Source organism: Blennius ocellaris (genome assembly GCF_963422515.1).
Source record: "Blennius ocellaris genome assembly, chromosome: 22".
In the NCBI taxonomy this organism is placed as follows: domain Eukaryota; kingdom Metazoa; phylum Chordata; class Actinopteri; order Blenniiformes; family Blenniidae; genus Blennius; species Blennius ocellaris.
Genome location: NC_137671.1, coordinates 3,213,589 through 3,227,444, shown reverse-complemented (window position 1 = coordinate 3,227,444; position 13,856 = coordinate 3,213,589). Strand labels below are relative to the sequence as shown.

At 42.2% G+C, this 13,856-nt stretch overlaps 2 protein-coding genes across 2 annotated transcripts; both read right to left on the bottom strand.

Moving 5' to 3' along the window:
* Positions 1–23: 23 nt before the first annotated feature.
* Positions 24–6,169, bottom strand: ada2b (adenosine deaminase 2b). Its single transcript, XM_080518649.1, has 10 exons — positions 6,072–6,169; positions 4,235–4,607; positions 3,318–3,537; positions 2,348–2,558; positions 2,138–2,265; positions 1,357–1,447; positions 1,128–1,236; positions 891–1,048; positions 598–800; positions 24–356 (listed from the first exon to the last, which is right to left on the bottom strand). The coding sequence occupies exons 2-10, from the start codon at positions 4,536–4,538 to the stop codon at positions 269–271; spliced, it is 1,512 nt and encodes a 503-aa protein (XP_080374775.1). The 5' UTR covers positions 4,539–4,607; positions 6,072–6,169; the 3' UTR covers positions 24–268.
* Positions 6,170–6,315: 146 nt separating this feature from the next.
* On the bottom strand, positions 6,316–13,237 carry atp6v1e1b (ATPase H+ transporting V1 subunit E1b). Its single transcript, XM_080518703.1, has 10 exons — positions 13,159–13,237; positions 12,976–13,037; positions 11,288–11,353; positions 10,558–10,667; positions 10,290–10,356; positions 9,599–9,688; positions 9,437–9,505; positions 8,700–8,794; positions 8,519–8,606; positions 6,316–6,904 (listed from the first exon to the last, which is right to left on the bottom strand). The coding sequence occupies exons 2-10, from the start codon at positions 13,006–13,008 to the stop codon at positions 6,842–6,844; spliced, it is 681 nt and encodes a 226-aa protein (XP_080374829.1). The 5' UTR covers positions 13,009–13,037; positions 13,159–13,237; the 3' UTR covers positions 6,316–6,841.
* Positions 13,238–13,856: the final 619 nt, after the last annotated feature.

Here is a 13,856-nt window from a genome sequence, read left to right as displayed (position 1 = left end):
TCTTTTTTATTATTATTGTTTTTACGTTGTAACAAAATTTAAGTTTCACTTACATGAGACGTTTGAATATAACTGACTCACTTGTCCTCATTAGAGCTTAAATAAACTGACAGAACCTCCCGTCACACGTTAGACCAAAACATGCACTTAAAGCGCGGCGGGGAGTTTGAGTTCTTATCGGAGCGTCCTTTACAAACACGTGTACCGCGGAGTTAATCAGCGCTAATGAACCAGAGACGTGTGCTGGAGATCTGTTGTACTTCGGCCTTTATAAATAGCTCGATATGAAGGCGTCCCATTTCTTCTGCCACAGCTGTTGAGCCACGTCCTTCTCGTGAGCCGGCAGCGAGCTGTACCTGCGGACAGAAGGCAGAAACTCATGCAGCGTTTGAATCGTCGTTATTTTACCCCTACTTCCTCCCCGCTCTCAAATATTTCTATTTATTCTAGGTTAGTGTCTAAATACGGCGATTTTCTGGAAATGACTATCTCAGTTACAGGTATGAATTGTTTGAATTGGCGAGTTAAGGGGATGGGGCGGGGGACCTCGATTCATCCCCGGCATTGAAGGCCGACGCCGCTCTGTGGCTTTCTGACCTGATGGAGTTGAGAGCCAGCTCTTTGAGCGTGCCCAGGTTCGCTTTCAGTCCCCCGATGCCCACGAAGGCTTGGTAGAAGTCGTAGGAGAGGCCCGTGGTGCCGAACAGGGACGGGTCGTCGGAGCTGATCACCAGCGGGTGGCCCTCGGACATCAGCACGGCCGCGGGGTGGTTCCTCAGATCCGACACCAGCTTCAGCACCTGCGGTGTCACAGGTCCGCCGTCGGGTCACGCGCTCGGAGATGCATTCTTGCAACGCCGTCGCCGCTGTGCTCCGGCAGTGACGCTCACCTGGTTGGAGATGGGACACAGCTCCACCGCCACGTTTCTCTGCCTGGACATCTCTTTGGCGAGGGGGTGGTGCGCCAGAGCGAAGCCGTGCCCGATGCGCTTGGTGTCGAACAGCAAGGCGTCGAGGATATTCTGATCCACCTCGGTGCCCTCGTCGTCTATTCCAACATTTAAAAGGTTTGTTAAAAAAGCCCTAACATAACCTAACGAAGCATTTAAAGCTTTGAATCCACTCGCCTGTTTCTCCCGCGTGGAAGAAATATGGCAGCGTGGCGCCGAGCTCAGCCGGCAGAGCGAGAGCCTCTCTGAAGTACCAGAGAGTCCTGCCGCTGTCCTCCCGCCCAACCTGGGAACCGTCGTGGAAACTCATCCATCGGTTCGTCTTGTTTCAGACGACCACAAAAAAAAAACCCCAAAAAACCCAAACCGTGCTGCTGTTTGTTGAACTCGTCGGTTCATCGCTTACCATGTCGAACCCCGACACGACGTCGGGGAAATCCTTCTGGAGCTGAATGGCTTCTTTTATCGCCGCTTTGACCTCAGACACACCCAGAACCCTGCAGGAAGCACAAACACAGAGGAGACGTCAAGCATAAGAAGCCCGCCGGTCCTACCTGAGCCAAAAACACCCCAAAAAAATCTTTTTAAACACATTTCTTAAGAGTAGCAGACACAACGCAACACTGAACTCGGAGCATTTAAAGCCAGAGGTTTTCCCGAAAACATGCATAATGCAACGGCGATTGGAGAATTTTTTTTTTTTTTGTGACGTTTCACTGTATTTTGTTCCAGAAGGTTTAATTAAAATTGACTTTATGTTGAGATTGTAGTCATTTTCATTGAGTAATTAAAAAAAATATGGACATTTTCCTTTCATAAATTCTGCGCTACAATAAAGAAAAGCTTTGTTACAATTTAAATGTTATTTAAGGCCCTATTTTACTGACTCTAGTTCACTCAAAATGAACAGTATGTGGCCCCTCAACTTAAATATGATTAACACCTCTATAATAACACATGTGCAAAGTACAGTTAACGCAGTGAAACCGTCAACTTCTGGAAATAAAACCAAAATGAGGATGGACTTAATTCTTTTCAGATGGACAATTTGCAAAAAAAGAAAAGGAAAATTGAAATATTTTTCACTAAAGAGGTAAAACACAGTCTCGATCCCCCCCAATTTGTCCTTGAGACCAGTAAATTAAAGTTTCCCAGAGGAAAAAGAAGTCCTTGTATCTCGCTTTTACCTGTGGACGGAAATTATGATCCGAGCGCCGAAGAAGTCCGGATGATCTTTCACAAACTTCTTTGTGACTTCTTGAAACAGTTTCAGAGTCCACACTTTGTCGTGAACCGTCCCGTCCAGCTCGTACGCCTGCGTCGGGGAGAAGCTTCGGTGAGACGTGGAACGTGTCGAGGAAACGAGAGAACCACAGAACCGGGGCCCGAGACTTAACGGTGGAGAGGCCGCTCCTCAGCTCCAGGTACAGGATGTTGTCTCGACGGAGCTCCTCCAGGCCCTGGTAGAAGTAGTCCCTCAGCACGGGGGCGTGAGTGACGAGGCCTCCCGCCGCGGCGAAGGCTTTCTCGAACTTCTGCCACACGACGTCCTGATCGGGATATTCGCCCTCTGGATCCTCGGTGACCAGCGTGAGGTGCTGCATCAGACTGGGAGGAAGAGGAGAGAGTAGAGAGCTTGATTCCCCCCCGAGGGGGAAACACACACTTACAACAGCTCAAGGTGAAAAGGTGCAGAACTTATCAAATTAAGGAATTAAAATATGTAAACATCTATATGTAAATATCTAAACGAGAGCAAAAAAGTACGGTGGCCCTGAAGTGCAAACCACAACAACAAATCACTAAACACAACAAATGGAAAAACACGACTTCAAATTGAAAAACACAACAAACAAATTCAAAAACACAACTGCAAATTCAAAAACACAACACAAATTCAAAAACACAACAGCAAATCATTAAACACAACAACAAATTCAAAAACATGACTGCAAAATTGAAAAATACAACACAAATGAAAAAACACAACAGCAAATCATTAATCATAAATCATTCAATTTGCAGTTGTGTTTTTTCATTTGTTGTTGTGTTTAATGATTTGCTGTTGTGTTTTTGAATTTGCAGTTGTGTTTTTGAATTAGTTGTTGTGTTTAGTAATTTGTTGTGTTTAATGATTTGCTGTTGTGTTTTTGAATTTGCAGTTGTGTTTTTGAATTAGTTGTTGTGTTTAGTAATTTGTTGTTGTGGTTTGCACTTCAGGGCCACCGTTAAAAAAAAGAGCACCAAAAATAGAATATGTAAAAAGAAAACAATCCAGTAAAAAAGAAAAATCAAGGTTCAAGGCCACGTTCAAGGTTCCCGTCTGGACCGTTGAGTGTCTCTGGGGGACTGAAGGTTCACCCTGACCTGTCGTCGAAGCCGGCGGGGTCTCCCGTCTTCTCCCTCAGGGTTTGGACAAGCTGCCAGTAGAAGCAGTCCCATCGCGGGAGGGGCTGCCGGCTGGAGAACAGGAAGCGGACCGAGTTGTCCCAGGTGAAGCAGACGTAGCAGTTTGGCCTGTAGGTGACGTTCCTCACCAGCCAGTCCACGCTGACCAGGGACGAGCTGTGGATGTGGAGCGCCGCGCCTGCAGGGACGGCGCTTGTTACACTCGCCTCAAACTGAAAACACGTGTTCTAAGACGTCGGGGTTTAAAACGAAACACGATGCCGACAGTATGGGAAGACACGTAAAACAAAGGCAAAATGGAAAAACAATAAATAAATCGTGTCGGACGGTTGAGATTGAATATAGTCGGACCGTGTCGGTTTATTCAACGCTTTTGTTCGTATATTTGACATCTTTTTTTCAGTCCTATAGGTCATACACAGCTTCAAATTGTACTTTTTCATTACTTTGCTCCCCAGTTCTGAGTTGGACTTAAGATTACAGCCGTAATTCCTCTCAATCCAGAAATGGGTCAATACTGCGTCTGTTCACAGATTTTCTCGAGATATCAGGAGCAGGAAATAGTCTTACTAAAGTGCAAATAAATGCTGCTTTCTTCTCCTGTTTCTGAAAAGGAACTCGGTGATTTACTGAAAATAAGAGAAAAGATGGAGAAAGTGATTAAAATGTTTCATATGACACAGTAATTGCACTAATGTGACATTTAGTCGTCTGGATTAATTGGTCCCGTGGTTGGAAAGATGATTTTGATTAAATCTGGACCCAGGACATTGAGCCTCCACCAGTCCGACTTTTAAACTCCGCGAATACTTTGCCTGACACGGCGTGGAGACGAGGTACCGTCTGGAGTCGTGAGCGCGCGTGGCCTCCGTCACCTTTGGGCATTTTCTGCAGCACTTTGAAGACCGAGCTCCGCTGGATGAGCGGCTTCGCCTTGAAGAAGTGCACGGCGGGGGGGAACGGCGCCGCGGACATCTCCTGCTCCTTCAGCCGGCGGAGGCGGGCGTCCAGCTTCCGCTCGGCCGCCGTCAGCGTCGTCCGGCCCCCCGTCTGCCTGGACGCCTCCTGGCGCATCAGCAGGTCCCTCTCGGTGGGGTCGGGCGCCCCGTCGGCCGCCAACAGGAGCCACAGGAGGGGGAGAAGGGCGACCCGGGCCGGACGCCTCCGGGAGGGCGCCATGTCCTTCTGCACCGAAGGGAGGTGCTAAAGCATGACGCCGTCACTTCACAGGACGGCTGTCATTTACAGCTGGAGGGAGAGAAACGGCATGAGGCAGTGGAGGGGCTGCAGGGAATCTGAAGAACTTCTTTTAAGGGCATCGGCTGCAAGTTGCTTAGTTCTATTGTTTATTTATTTATTTATTTATTTGAGCAGTACACATTCTGCTCAAAAGCAGTGGGGCTGAAGCAACAAGCTTATGAGCTCACGGACCAAAACGTACGACACACACACGCACATATACGTTGATCCTACTTCTTCAATGCATTTCTTCTTCTCTGTATGTTTCAAAAATCTTTTGTTTGTATTTGTGTTTGAAGAGGTTGATGTTTGGACATTGTTTCAACTCCGTCTCCAATTTGTTCCACAATTGAACACCATGAACTGTTGGGCTAAAACTTTTCAGGGTTGTGCTTCTGTTTCTGAGTCCGAAAGTTTAATTTGTCACGTATTTCATAACGACCAGTACGATCTGGGAACCTTCTTTGTATTTGGCTTGGTAACAATTTGTAACTGGCTTTATAGAACATCTGGACTGCTTGGAACTCAACAATGTCATTAAACTTCATGATTTTTGTTTTTAAAAATAATGAGTTTGTGTGGTCCAGAAACCCAACTTTATGAATTAATCGAATAGCTCTTTTTTTGTAACATTACTATTGGTTTTACTGTGTTTTTATAAGTACTACCCCAAACCACAGTACAATACTATAGAGCAAAATCATTGTTCCCCAAATGTCTTATTTGAAGCACACAGACAGTTTCTTTCTAGTAAATGACAAAAGAAACAAGTCAGCGTTACAGAGTTATTAGTTTCATAAATCTCCTTAGTCCTGTTTTAATAATATTCACATTTACATTAGTTGACGCACAATAATCTGGATGTTACTGGGAGGAAGATGCTCTATAATCTGAAATTGGGAAAAAACAGATTTATAAACTATATCCGAGAAAATGCAGAAGTGAAACAACAGATAAACTCACAACATGCAGACAGTTTCCAGAGAGGGACGCCACAAGGAAACAAACAAACAAACAAAAATCCATGAGAGTGACTTCACACTCAGGTGTGTGAGGGTTAGGGTTAGACAGAAACAACAGGCTCAAGGAAACTTTTAACTGTTGATCTAATAAGTGTAACGATGGTAAAAGTAGTGGGATTACATCAACGCAGCTCAGCTCAGACAAACTCACTATCCTGTTTTCAATCTGGTGTTAAAACTCATTTTTACAGCTCGGCTTTTATAAACTAAAGTGCTTTTGCTGGTTCTTTCTGGTCTATTTTATTATGGTTTTTAATGTAAAAGCCCTTTGTGGCTGTTTAGAAAAGAGTGTATCCTCCACACGAACATATATAGTCTCTTTCACAGGAATCTCTACTACTTAAACGTTTCCTCTTTACAATCAACACGAACAAAAGTGCAGGGAACGAAGTCTTAAGAAACACATGCAAAGGAGGACTCAAGTTAAAGGTTATTTAAAAAGGGAACGTACTCGGGAGGACGTCGCAGCTCCTCTTTGTCCTTCGTCTCCGCTCGGCCGTCTCCAAATAACTTTGTTTTCCACAACGAACTCCGCGTCTTGTCAGCGAAATCCTCGCAGCCTCTGGGTAATTGGGGCATTTTTGTGTGACTAATACCATGTGATAAACTAATGAGCGGAGCATGAATGACCAACATTGCCAAAGAAATATTTGCCGGGACAAAGCAAGAGGAAGTGAAAATGAGGATTTCAGGTTTTTAATCGTTTTACATTTCCCACAATGTAACATTTTCAGTTGGAGACACAATTGAGAAAAAAAACAAAACAAAACGGAAAACACACAAACAACAACCACACGTGTATAATTTAATCTGGAAGCCTCATATACATACAGCACACCCTCTGGAATGATATCGGCCACTCCTTTAATGGGAATAAAGCGCAGGCCGAGGAAACACCAATAAATTAACTGTGTGAGGTCGCGCTTTGTTCCTCCTCGCTGATTGGCCGGAGCAGACACTCATTACAGCAACACAATGCCTCATGCAACTTATAGCCCAGTGGAATGGACACTGTGTGCGTTTGTGTGGAGGCTGATCCGATTAGCCAGCCGCTCGCACAGCTGCGCACATCTGCACGGCCTCCGTCACGCCCCGCGGGGGAACAAAAAAAAAACACAGCAACACAGAAGTTTCATTTCACAGACCAAGGAATGACAACTTTTTTTCTTCCATAAGACCAAATAATAAAAATCAAAAGGGGGGGAGTGTTCGTCTCGGCTCTCAGTCCATGAACTTGCGGTTGGGGTTGGCGCCGAACAGAGCCACTCGGATGTCAGGCATCATCTGCAGAACCAGAACAGAACCAGTGAGAAAAGAGAAAATAGCACTTTCCTTTCCTGAAGAAACACACCTGAAATAAAAGCTTTGAATGAATGAATATCTTGATGACTTAGAGGCTTAATAAACACGTAAATACATAAAATAAAAAAGGTGAGATGAGGTGAAAGAATCGCATAAAAGTACATTTGAATGATTTAAATAAGCATTTTAAGCATAATTACTATATTTGATTCATTTAAACCACAAACAAATATTGGCAAGACATATTGGTGATCAAAAATGTATTATTCTTGAAGTGTACAAATAAAGTAAAAATTGCTAACTTTATAACATAAAATAATAACAGCAGCCATTATCAAATTAGTAAAATAAAATGAGTAACCTCATAACATTTCAAAACTTTTTGGTACTCTTGTTAATCTAAATAAACCTGAATACATAAAATATGTTTTGGAAGTTATATCCATATTGGAAAAATAACTTTATATGTTTTTGTGGCTTTTAAATTACAAACTGGCTTTGTAATAATCCCGCGTCTTAAAACTTTATTGAACAGAATTTATATTTCATCAAAAAATGGTGGATTATTCTTCTGTTATTTGGGCATATAGATTCAAACAAAACTGTTATATATATTGTGTTAGTATTTAAAAGTTTGAACTGTAAATAACGAAGAAATGAAAACATGTGTTTGATAAAGTCCGAACCTCAAACATAATGGTCACAGAACCTCTTTTTAAGCGATTGATGTCTTCCTCTGTGAAATGAGGAAACACTAAAAAGCCCCAAACTCAGACTTGATGAAACTCAATGAATATGAGCCTTAAAACATCCGATTCCCTCGACCTTGTGACAAATGATGTTACTTAAACTTCCTCACGAGGAAACTTTGGAAGTTTCTGCAACATGAGAGCGACAGTAATGTCATTTAGTTCAAGTGATTCTTAACATTTAGGGTTTAATTCAATTTTTAGACCGACAATAGATTCTTATCCAACGGCTATTTTCCAGCTGACATTTATACAACCTGGGGCCGTGAAAAATCTGCTTTTGGGCCAATAAAACCCACAAAATACAGAATATCAAAGCCAAAAACACACATTACATCTAAAGAGGACCTCCACTATTAAAGTGACCTGAATTACTGTCAATTAAAGTACAAACTACATACGCAGGACAAGAAAAACCCAAACAAACAAAAAAACATTAAATCAAATCTCAACTCTTTTTCGCATTTTTCTTTTCGGAGACATTTTTCTTGCTTCGTCAGTCGAACACAGTGGTAATGGAGAGATTTATTGTGGTGCTGTAGCTGCTTTCTTTTGTCAGTCGGTGACATCTAGTGGTGACGGAGAGTATTTACTGTATCTTTTGACATACAAGTCACACGACCTGCTAAACAACTAAGAAAGGTGCGACTTATAGTCCAGAAAATACAGCAGCTATTGCTGGTAGCTGCAGATGAAACTCCCTCGCCTTGCTTTCATTCCTGATATCTGTAGATATCATCATCAAGTCAGGCATAAGACAACTGATGCTGTAATTATTTGATATTTTCTGAACTATTAAATAGTAAACTAGATCCAAGAAAAGGCTCCGGCCGCCGCTGCGTCTCACCTGCTGAGCCATCAGGTCCAGTCTGCTCTCCAGGGTGTTGGCCACCTTAATCTTCCCGCTGCTGCTGTAGATCTCCACGCCTCCAGACCTACGAGCAGAACAAGGCTCCGTCAGATCAACACGGGTGGTTTCATGGCGGAGCGAGGACTTATTGCTCAAAGCTGCAGCAGCTGCTTCTTACACATCCGGGGCGAGGAAGTTGTCCTGGTCAATGCGAACCTCCAGGTTGGTTTTTACAGACGCTTTATATATGGGGATGTTCCTCTGGATGGACGCCTGAAGGACAAGAAGCACAACTTTAAAAACAAATACTGGCGGTTTTTAATAAGCTGTTAAGACTGTAAAGTAACATGCAATAGTATGTGCAATAACCCCTGCATCTACGTCACTTAATTGACCACTTGTACTCGGACTGAACCTGCACTTTTATTTTATAACCTATTATTTTTTACTATAGTATGTTTATTGTACTTTTATTCTATACTTTGCCACCCATCCCCATCATAGTTTAATTTCCTTGTATTTCATCTTACCGTATATTTTGCTCCCCTTAGATCCTATTATACTTTATTATAGTTTGTGATTTTTATCTTATTTTTTTGTCCTATTTTATTTTATTTACTTATTATTACTTTCTACTGTAAATACTTTTGGCCCATAGAGTTCTTGATAGTCATTGTATATAAGATTCCTCTATTCTTATCTAACTGTTTGCACATTTCTTGTCTTTCCTACTCATGAGTCCTTAAGAGCTGAATGTAACAAGTACATTTCTCCATTGTGAGATCAATAAAGGCTTATCTTATCTTAAATCAAACTTTTTTGGGTTGGTTTTTTTACATGTTTTTCATTCTTTTCTCTCCCTTAAGAGGAAGAAACCTTTCACTCTTCTGTGGGACGTTAAGAGGTAAACATCACCTGCACCAGCTGCACATCCTGTTTACGGCAGCGAATAGTCAGTTTGGGCTCCAGGAGCTGATAGAAACCCTGAGAGGAGAGAGGCGAACGGTCATCATTTAACATTTGAAAGACTTTTTGCTCCGCCAGCAGAACAACCAGGCTCTGGAAGGACAGACCGACCTGCAGGATGAGTCCGTCCAGCAGCGTCGAGTACCTGGACGGGTCCTTGGCCACGTTGGCGAGCCGCTGGCGAGCGTCGTTCAGCATGTCCTGGAGGAGAAACACGCACCGTCACTCGCAGGCTGGTTCCATTTTGTTTGTTTTTCCCCCACTTTACTTAAGCCGCATCATGATTTAAAAAAAATAATACCCAGAAATGTCTCACTATTCTGCTCATTCTGGGAGAATAAAAACTATTTGTAATAAAAACGTATGTAGACATTAATGGACTTGGAGAGTCGTTGCTTCAAATAATAGTAATAATAGTCGTTTTGGGCCATTTTGTAAAAAAAATTTCCCTGATTCCCTGTGAGCACCAGCTATTCAATAGTTAGAAATAACAATCCATTATTTAATTCATACCATATGATTTCCTGTAACTAAAATGATTAATAGCACTTTTCCTTCATATTTCTAAACATAATTGATCAGGAGTCATTCTCCCACATCTATACTGTACATCAGGGTGACATACAACCTAATTTCATCTTGAATGAGCCGTACCGTTGAAATGGCGCCATAATAACCTTTAAATTCAAACTCATAAAGGGTTTTTTCTTTGCGGCGCAGCGTATACGTGACTTAGCCGTCAATTTCTGCCGTGCACTTCAGAAGACTTAACGAGGCGACAGGAAGCGAAAGAGCATCTTACCGAGATCATATCGTCACGGGCCTTCAGCACTTTCAGTCGAGCCTGGTTCATCAGGTTTGACATCTGGCTGTTGGACAAATCACACACACACACACACACACACCTGGTTTGTTAAGCCCCCATGACTCATTTGTCGAGTGGCGCTGCTAAATAAGATCAGGGAAGCCGTCGTGCCCACAGAGCCCCGTCTTTGTTCTTTAAAAAGGACAGACTAAAGAGGGACGGACAGGCGTGACGGTGACTCCTGTGATGTCTCGCCATGACTCACATTTTCTTCTGCTGCTCGATCTGCTTCTCCTTCTTCTCGTAGTACTCCATGATCTTCAGCCTCTGGGTTTGCACCAGACGGCCTTTCTCGATGTTGAACTCCTCTTCTGCCTGCAGGACGACACACACACACAGTCCACTGAGTCTGCAGGGATTAGCGAGATGCATTCAGAGGGGAAAACGGCGAAAATCTGTGTTAGTGAAGAACTGACATTTGCTTTTTTTTTTTTTTTTTTTTTAATAGAAACAAAGCATTTTGTTTCCCCAAGTGAATTCTGTGTGCAACTATTTCAAGGGTCATGCTCACTGCGAGCATTTCCACAACTAATACCTGCACGTCTGTGACTTTCCCAAGTTTAAATTGCCTCATTTTTTGCCTTCCAAAAAAAAAAAACACAGGAATTTGAAATCTTCAGGTTAAATCAACACACATTATTATTTGCAGGCACAAAGCTGAGAGGCGCTTCGGTTCATATGTGTACTTTAGTCACCTAAATATAGAGATATAAAGGTAGTTAACTGGTGACCTATAGATGGAGGTAACAGATCAGGAAAAAAGACAACAGATGAATGGAATACAAATACTTCTGTAATCCAAGGGGAAAGAAAGATAGATATAGATAGAGAGATGGATGGATTTATATAGGAAGCAATAAAGATAGCGATGTCGATGGGTATACCAATATATGTTAAACCTGTCTCAATAAGGACGTGTGTGTGTGTGTTTGTACCTTTGCATCGATCTCCTCCGCCTTCTCATTGGCCTCCTGCTCGATGAAGGCCATCATGTGTTTGATCTGGAGATGAAAAACATCCCGTTTGTCTGGTTTATGATTCAACCCTGCAGAACATTCACGTCCTTTAGGATTACGCGAGTCGCTTTTCGATGAGGGACGTCGCAGATTTTCTCACGTCGCCATTCCCACCACTCGTTTCTGTGGCTTCAGTGAGAAAAGTTTCACGTGGGTGTCAAGCTGAACCAGAGAGCTGATGAGAGGCACCACAACCCTCACTGTCCATGTAAAGACACATTTTTAATTTACGCTATAAAAAGACTGATTAGACCTGTTCAAGCACGTAAGACCGGTCCAATATTTGTTCCATTTCATTGCTTTCTTGCATACATTTTTTTTACATTTCTTGTGTTTTTTTTCTGTTGCACTTTGCCGTCATTTTGCTCATAATCATGATGATAATCTTTGTAATACGTGAAGCATTTTGGAAACAAGAAAAACTGAATATTCGTCACATAAAAAGAGCTATTGCAAGAAATAATACACTCATGCATATTGACTCATACAGTCCATCTGTTATATATCTATATTACATATAGATAGGGAGAATAAGTTCTATTTGTGGATAAAAAGCTGATATTTGAAGATTTTGCTGAAGAAAACGTTAAAAATAGTGACCATCGTATGTACAAAGTGACAGATCCTTACAAATTCTCACTAAAACATGGGTGTATTTCATGAGGTTTTGCAAAAGCTACAACATCTTGTTTTCCAAGCCAATTTGTTGGTATTTGTTTATTGAATAAATTGTACAGTGTTATAGTGGTGAGGACTTTGTCTTAAAGCAAGAAAGACCCTGCTTGTTGTCCGAGTTGTGCTCTGGGGCCTTACTATGTTAAGTCAGGATGTTTTCCTGGTATTGCAGTCAAAAGAAATGCATCCAAAAAACATTAATTTGAGATTGACTTGTGTCTTTAACATTGCCTGTAGGTGTGAGCGTGTGCGGCTGTCCTTCACTGCGTTTTCCCTGCAGACTGGTTCCCTATTCCAGGGTGCAGAAGTCCTAAATTAGAATAGAGTGTCTACAGCGGGGAAACATTTTCAACTCTTCCAATAGTATCGGAGAAAACAGTTGATCTATTTGATACACAACAGAGAAGTAAGTCACTTCCATCCACTCCTCCTTTGAATCCTTGCATTGCAATTTTATTACAACTGTATGAAGCATGTTTGGTATCTTGGTATGGAAAACGCATGATTAAATTTCCCTCGGGATCATATTTTCCCATCTTTGGAGGGATTCCCCATCGTCCCCATCGTCCACATACACCCTCACGTCTCAGTTCCTCATCAGGCCCTGGCATGTGTTCGTCATGTGACCGTCCACAAATGTGACTGCGTCTCGGCCCCACGGTTTAATGTGCGTCTGTCTGCTGGAAGCAGAGACGGCGAATTGTTGCAGACATCAGCAAAACGACGACAATCGCGTGTCTCTCCGCCGCTAACGTCCTGCAGCTTCCTCAATGTCATTCATAAATCCGACCTGAATCGCACCACTGAGGCCTCTCTCCACGGTGTGGCGCTCTAACTGGACGGCTAAAACCCTCCCGCGCGGTGGGTTAAAGGGGGTAAATGGTGACAGTGCGTCGTTTTTTTTTTTTTTGATGATATAAATGCTTCGTTACCTGCTTCTGTACGTCTGCATCGCTGAGCGCCATGGTGGAGCTGTCAAAGGGTCCGCTCGGGCCTGTCGGGCAGAAAACACGATCGAAACACGATGAAACGTGAAAAACAGCGCGTGGTGCCGGAGAACAGTGTTGAAAACAGCACATTTACGGGACGGAGGGTTTAAAATGACGAGATCTTACCGCAGAATCGATGAAAGAAAGGGATGAATTAATCGCTGCAGTCGTGACTCTTAAAGACGGAGGATCAGCTGATGTGCGGAGTCACGTGATGTTTACTTCCGGTAAACGAGCCAATCAGGAGCCGCTAGAAAAGAGACACTTTTCCTGTTTGCTTCGATTTCATTCCTGAAATCTATTTATTATTATGAACTCTTATAAAACTTTCTGGATTTCAACATATTAAATCAAACATCTAAGATTAATTGAGTAAAATAGAAAAAACCTTGTATTTGGAATATTATTTCTTTCCATTTGTGAACCAAACTCGGCACCATTTACTTTTTTTTATGAAGCACCGTAATACATATCATTGCTAAAGTCCCTATTCAATTGTTTGCGTTTGATCGCCAAGCCTTTCTTTCATGGTCACTCATCTACAAGCATATTTTTCACCCCAGAAACATATATATGTTTATTCTTCTTTAATCTTTTTCTATCTTTTTTTTTTTATATTTTAGTCATTCTGTATATACAGATATTACCTAATATTTTGGGATGCCTGTCTATTGCTCAGCATAAAATGTAAATCAATGTTACTGTGCCATATAGATTTGGTAAATTCGCAATTCTGTTTAATCAAAAAGCCTTTCTCTACATATTTATTGTATTTCAATGACTTTCCTTATTATTCTTTATCAAATATTATTTTCACTTTATCC

What these genes read in the sequence shown, in the direction of transcription:
- ada2b (XM_080518649.1), bottom strand. Translation starts at nt 4,538, where the DNA reads ATGGCGCCCTCCCGGAGGCGTCCGGCCCGGGTCGCCCTTCTCCCCCTC. An exon ending in ATCATAATTTCCGTCCACAG is followed by an intron (nt 1,448 to 2,137) that starts GTAAAAGCGAGA and finishes TGCTTCCTGCAG; the next exon opens with GGTTCTGGGTGTGTCTGAGG. An exon ending in TGTGTCCCATCTCCAACCAG is followed by an intron (nt 801 to 890) that starts GTGAGCGTCACT and finishes GTGACACCGCAG; the next exon opens with GTGCTGAAGCTGGTGTCGGA.
- atp6v1e1b (XM_080518703.1), bottom strand. Translation starts at nt 13,008, where the DNA reads ATGGCGCTCAGCGATGCAGACGTACAGAAGCAG. An exon ending in CCCGTGACGATATGATCTCG is followed by an intron (nt 9,689 to 10,289) that starts GTAAGATGCTCT and finishes TTTCTCCTCCAG; the next exon opens with GACATGCTGAACGACGCTCG. An exon ending in TGGACCTGATGGCTCAGCAG is followed by an intron (nt 6,905 to 8,518) that starts GTGAGACGCAGC and finishes CTGGTTCTGCAG; the next exon opens with ATGATGCCTGACATCCGAGT.